General features: G+C 29.8%; 1 protein-coding gene and 1 long non-coding RNA gene across 8 annotated transcripts in view; one reads left to right on the top strand and one right to left on the bottom strand.

Annotated features, from left to right (window-relative positions):
• LOC102675127 (collagen alpha-2(IX) chain-like) overlaps nucleotides 1-1,731 on the top strand; it is a 21,110-nt gene extending 19,379 nt beyond the window's left edge. For 2 of the 7 annotated variants that reach the window (XM_006612615.2, XM_006612614.2), the window contains exons 16-20: nucleotides 55-156; nucleotides 544-645; nucleotides 903-1,070; nucleotides 1,174-1,242; nucleotides 1,314-1,731. In XM_006612615.2, the coding sequence (XP_006612678.1) occupies nucleotides 55-156; nucleotides 544-645; nucleotides 903-1,070; nucleotides 1,174-1,242; nucleotides 1,314-1,432 (560 nt within the window). In that variant the 3' untranslated portion in view covers nucleotides 1,433-1,731. Of the gene's footprint in view, nucleotides 1-54; nucleotides 157-468; nucleotides 646-902; nucleotides 1,071-1,173; nucleotides 1,243-1,313 lie in introns of those variants that run through there. The other 5 variants (XM_031508977.1, XM_006612616.2, XR_004149965.1 and 2 more) reach the window with 5 other exon arrangements.
• On the bottom strand, nucleotides 1,155-2,319 carry LOC102675640. The gene is made up of 2 exons (XR_421281.2): nucleotides 1,779-2,319; nucleotides 1,155-1,203 (listed from the first exon to the last, which is right to left on the bottom strand). It is a non-coding gene; the product is annotated as an uncharacterized LOC102675640 (long non-coding RNA).
• Between the last annotated feature and the right edge of the window lie 4,429 nt (nucleotides 2,320-6,748).

The following is a 6,748-nucleotide window of genomic DNA, read 5'->3' as shown; positions in this document are numbered from 1 at the left end:
AAAAAAAAAAGTAGAAAGATAACTATTCCTTTTATTGCGGCTGTACATATATAGAGCAGATGACTGAGATGGCAGCACAGATACAAGGTCCACCTGGTCCACCTGGCCGAGGCCGTCCAGGTCGTCCTGGATCACCTGGTCCACAAGGTCGTCCAGGTATACCCCTGAAAAAAGGATTACCAATTTAATTTACCTGCATTCAATCCTAAAACCATAATAGAACATGATGGTGATATTGCTATGGATTTTTGTTATTTTTTTCATTTTTAAAATAATCCCAAAAATCCATAGTAAATGGTGAATAGTTATTGCACAATAATATCCTTAGCGTTCCTGAAATATCACAATGATATTCGTCGTCATTATTCTGTCATAAATTGCTTGAAGTTCCACCTTCATCCGTAGTTAGAGTCAGCATTCATCAGTGTATGATTTATTTACCTACACGCACGTCCGCTCGATTAACAGTCAATCGATCGGAAATTAACAACTCATATGACTGTGTACATCGATAAAGGCGATGGAATCTTGCATGTGTCACAGAGAAGCTGAAAGAACTAACAGAAGGTCTACGAGGACCACCCGGGTTGCCGGGGTTGGCCCGACAGGGCCGTCCCGGTCGAGCCGGAACCCAAGGCATCCCAGGTATCTACTTGAGATGAAATATCCTAATTCTATTATCTTCTTATGCTTTTTATAGCGATTCAGTCTAATCTAATTAATTAAATTTAATCCATTATTCCTTATTGTATTAAAATTAACTTTAGAAAAAGGAAATAATATATTTAATTTATATATAGTTATAAGTAATTAGCAATGCATGCTCATAATATTAAATATCTTAATAATATATTTTTTACCTTAAAATTAGAATTAATTTATAATGGAAAATTATTTTTTAGGTGATCCAGGTCTTCCAGGTTTACCTGGGGAACGTGGTTTTATTGGTTTACCAGGACCACAAGGCCATATAGGACCTCAAGGTCCACCTGGTGAACGGGGAGAAAAGGGTGATAGAGGTCCGGAAGGTGTCGGTGTAGAAGGTCCTATGGGTCCAAGAGGACCATCTGGTAATACATGAACTCTTTTTTTTCATCTTTTCATCATTTTCTTTCATTTTCTTTTATTTTGATAAATTTAGCATTCTTTTTTTTATGCATTTTATATTAATAGGACCACCTGGCAATGATGGCGTTGGATTACCTGGAAGACAAGGAGAACGTGGAGAATCAGGCAGACCAGGTATAAAAAAAATTAAAAACACGTTTTTAAATTCTTTTTCAGATATTTTTAGTTTCGTTTCGAATCGACAGGTATTCCTGGGATAAGGGGACCACCTGGACCTCAAGGATTACCTGGTTTTTGCGAGTTATGCAATTATTCAAGTGCTAATTATTTACAATATACTCGCGGCAATGAAAAAGGACCCTAATTTATGAGTATTTTTATCAATTTTAAAAAATACAATTTTTAACTGTAAAAAAAATAATTAATAGCTAAAATATCAAATTTTTTGCTTAATAATACTAAAAATATCTTTCAAATCATTACCGTATGAAATGTACTTCTTCTTTGTATATTTACGTAAAATAAGAATTCATGAAATAAGAATTCATGAATAATCTAATTAAACTATTATTTAATTATACATTGTAATTCAATCAGTATATCAAATCAGATATTTTTAAATATCGTTATGAGTGAATATTTTTTAAATAAAAATAAAGTAAATAAAAAAAATCTTTTATATTAATTTTGTGTGACATATAAGTACTCACATATTTCGCCATTATTCACGACTATCGCGCGCGCAATGGTCCAGTTCCTTGTTCTTCCGTCTAAAGAGGCGATGGCGCCACTAACAGTGCCAGTTGAAATTAGTGATGGCCGCGAGGCTCGTGATGCACAATACGTCGAGATTGCATTGAGTTTGTTTACTGCAAGATTTTTGTGTTGGGTAAAATTTAGTAACTTTCATTCGAAGCAGGTTCAATATTATTACATATTCGTGTGAAAATTACATTCGGATAAATTGTATTTGTTGTAACAGTTCATAGAATCGACGCTTTTAGTTTTCTTGACAGTTCTGTCCCGTGTTCAGAATAGCACTCGAGTGCCACGAGAAGTGTCGTTGCATCGCCACTCAGGCGACTTTCTCAGAACAGCAGTTGTTCTAATGACATCGCGTATGTGATATAACGATACGAAAAGAATCTTTGTCGGGGACGGCGACCCCACACCGTCGGCACTTTTTTCTTCTCACCCTTCCTGGAGACACGCGCATCAAAAGCGTCCAAGGTACGTACACCGGCAGGCCAGGTTAGGTACATCACTGTATCTCGTGACGGCGTTCCGAACTATGTTGATTGATTACACATGCATGATTTCGTATGTTTTTTGTATTATGATTAATGAATAGATTATATATAATTTCATAAAAAATAGAAAATTCGTAATAATTTTTAATATTTTTCTATTTTATATTCATATATCATTATCAAATTATCAACGTTTATTATTTTATTAGCTGCAGATAATGAATTTTATTCTGAAATATACATGGAAAATGATTTAAATGAATGATAATTGTGATTATTTGTGATTAATTAAAAAATATAAATATTAAATTGTATTAGAATAGAATAATATTTGAAAAAAATGATTATTTTTCAATTTTATGATTAAAATCGATGCATTGAAAGTACTAATACGGTTTCACGGATTTTAAAGCTTTAATTTTGTTGCACTTGCAAAAAGAATATTATCTTATTTATAAAATACCGTTATGGTATATTATAACGGCAACGATAAACCTCGACAAATAAGATTAACTTTATATGCGTCTAATGTAATATAACGGACATTGTCCCAGCAAATATATCCTATCTGGCAAAGGAAGTGTTTGTTCCCCTTCTAAACAATGTTCCACTGACACACGTTGCTTCCTCTACTCGGCACTGGTCCAAAACATTATTCTCAGTTGATTCACATTGTCAAATACCATTAATAACAGTTTTTTAGAGCATGGAATATCACTATATAATCATTAAAATTGATTTATAATCCAATTATATATTGTTAGAAATTATATAATACTTTCAATAATTAATATTTATCTTTAATTTTATGATATATGTTTGAAGATTTATATTTGGATTATTTTGAAAATATAAATGTTAATATTTTATTATCAATTATTCATATTATAAAGTTTTATAATATTAATTTTATAATATAGATTTCAGTATTATATTCAAGATTGTATGATATTGTTAAAGATTATTTGTTTGATTTTCTTTATCTATATATTAAGATTGACATTACTTTGACAAGAATCTAAATTATGAGAAATCCGAAATTAACCGCGCCTTTTGATCACTCCGTTTCGCATGTTCCTCTGTACGCATCGAAACTGTCCCACATTCCCGGCCGTTCCTCTGTCTCCTCGGGCGATCTTATACACCCCTACCTGGCCCACTTATTGTATTGATTCAAACTTAGGCATCTGCACGTTCCTCATTCCTTTGCAACTTCCTGCTTGATGATCTATCTTTAACTTCCTGTTTGATCCTTCCGATAATTTATATTTCACATTATTTTATAATAATTTTATTACGGGAAATGAACTAGACAAAATGACAAATCGATATACTTGGAAACTTTTTGGTTATATTTATCTGGTGAAATTTTTTTTTTATATTGTTTCAATTTCTTTGTTTCTCTGTTTTATTTTTTATATATAATAAGTTATTTAATTTTTTTTTTACTCACAACATATTTTTGATATCGTTTTAATGTTAGAATTCTGTATGTTCAAGATTTATGACTGATATTATTGATCGTACGTATTGCTGTTTATAGTAGTATATATTTGGGATCGAAAGCTTTTGTCATCAACAACTTTCGTTGAAATGTTTTCTCTTTATTCATATAACATATTCTCTCGCGATTAACGATCGATATATTTTTTAGTTTAATAAAAATGAAATAAATAAAAATATGTTTTTCGTAATGAAAGTTTCGTTACAAAAAATTTTTTTCATTTATGAAATATTTTTTTTTTATTGTGTTATCGATATTTTTTTTTGATATCAATATTTCTCAATTATATAATTACTATATATATATACTACATTCAATATAAATTCAAACATTTATAATATAATATTTTTTGCAAGATTAACAGATATTTATTCCAATTTATAAAATTTATATTCAATATATCAATATTCAGTATTCAGTACATCAATTTCATAAATATTTATATATTTAATTATAAATTATTGACGTATATGACAAAAAAATTTAATAAAAAATAAATTATTTATTAATAACTTAATAAATCACGTATTATTTTTTATCATTTATCAAAATTATTAAATAAACAATCGGAAAATAAAAAAATTGGAAAATAATCGATATTATTTGTGCTCAATTTATGCTTTTATGGAATAAAATTTAATTCAAAGAAATGCTTCGAATTTTCGTGCGTTATGCACATTGATTATTTCACGAAAAAATTAGGAATAAAATCTTTCCTTTTTCTCTTTTTTTTGATAAATAAAATTTGTTAGGCGCACGCGAATATATTCATGGCGACTAAGGGCTATCGTAAAATATCGATTAGCCAGTTCAGAAACCTATATAGTTTTTATTGCATTTATCCCGACTGTCTCTATATTTACCATGCATTCCACGTGGCAATCTACTTTCTTTTGTTTTATGTGCTTTCTGCATGCTGGTGATATTAACTAGATCAGCAAAAAAGCTTTGTTCGTGGTATACAAACCAGCTTTCGGTACAAAGCTTTGCGAAACGAAGCTCAATGGGATTACATAAGTTATCCCGTTGAGGTTTCCCTTTCCCTCTTTTCTTCCCCGTCAATTTAACATTACATTCTATTCTATTTACTAAATAGTTTTCCACTTTCATGTATTTAAGACATTGTTAAGCATTAATCGTTATTGGGCACGCTAATTGAATCAAATTGTATTACACAAAGCCGATTCGTGAAATTGATTAAATACTATGATTGAACATGATCATGAAGGTTTTCAGAATATTTACTTTTTATTGTTTGATATTTGATATGTAAATGATTTGATATTTGAATAATTAACTAAAAATAATTAAAAAATAACTTTCTATTGTTAATAATAGATAATAAAATCATGATATAAAATAAAATTATTATATTTTCAATCTATTTTCTCATAACCTAACTATTAATTTTCTCATAATCTAATCTTAATCTTCCTCGGATATCACATTTTAAAACTATAATTGTTCAATTGTAATACATAAACATAGATCAATATGTCCTAAAAATCTGCATTCGAAAATAAAATGTGTAATCATGACCAACGTACATGTTGAAAAAAATCGATGCGCTCCGGTTTTTAGAACTGGTGAAGGTATTATTATCGCAACGTTGCAGTAACCCGATGCCATAGTCAATCGAGCAGAACGAAGAATCGATTTACATTATACATATACATGTGCATAAGAAAAATGTTCGAAAAAAAGAGAAAGAAGAAAAAAATGAAAGAGAAAAAAAAGAAGAAAATTTGTGTGTGTGTATGTCGATTATTGGAGTATAGGGGATGGTCGAAGTCCGGAAAGCAGTTACGAAGTTCATTGCGCCGCGTAATTAAAGCGCGAAGTGGTGAACAATATGAGAATCGTCGATGCTAGTCCGCCCTTCGAACAAAACCTTTTTACATTCGCGCCATTTGTGTAACAACCTTTAATGACTATTCGAACGAATCTCATCGAAGAAATCATATCTTCATTCGTTTCAGAAAAATGTTTAGAAAAAAGTTAATGAAGAATGGAAGCTGGTTCTCGAGAAGGGGGTATAATTTTTAATATAATATAATTTAATATAATAATTCTTGAAGAATAGCTATTTTATTATGTACATTTGAGAAATATTAATCAACTTATTTGAATTCGATTCACTTGAAGTGAATCAAAGTGGATACTTGATGGAAACAATATTGAAAGAAGTGATTATCTGTACGAATGTTAATTGCAATGTCAATTATAATTGTAAATATAAAATTTTTCTTTCTTGTTCTAAAATATAGATAATTTATCGTTAATCTTAAAGCATTATTTTATGATTAATATTATTTTTTTTTAAATGATTTATTACAAAAAATTTTTCTCCTCTTTCAAAATTTTGCTTATTATATTTAATCTGCTCCATTATTTTTAATTGAAAATATTTATTAATTGTATGTATATTTAAAACAAATGAGATGTAAATACATCTCAAAACATAAAAAAATAAAAGATAAATTAGAACAATAATTACAGTAATCAATACTGTTTAAATAATGAAAAAAAAAATGAAGCTTGTTTAAGTATTGACAATTTGAAGCGACTTGTTGAAGAAAATATTGAATCTTCAGCACATTGTGTTCATAACCTATTCATTTCAATTATTAAAGGTAAAAGCCTAATATGAACGAGTGGCTGTACTCGAAGCGATACTTACGTTTTCGAGGAATCATCGAGAAGCTATTTTCGTAGCTCGACGAGAAATGCCGTTTGTTTTGTTGGTCCTCTAAAGCATGGCCATGTATACTCGAGTGTATTCAAGTATATTCGCGATCCACGACGAACCGGTAGAGAAAATACCGAATTCCCGTTTCGTTCGGATTTAGTACACCACCTCTTCGGATGAGATTTGAAACACTTGAATAAACTTGTTTTTACGTCGCTTTTTCAAGTTTCAAAGTAA

This window comes from Apis dorsata, unplaced genomic scaffold (assembly GCF_000469605.1).
Source record: "Apis dorsata unplaced genomic scaffold, Apis dorsata 1.3 scaffold_117, whole genome shotgun sequence".
Lineage (NCBI taxonomy): Eukaryota > Metazoa > Arthropoda > Insecta > Hymenoptera > Apidae > Apis > Apis dorsata.
This window is presented reverse-complemented; position numbering and strand designations above follow the sequence as displayed.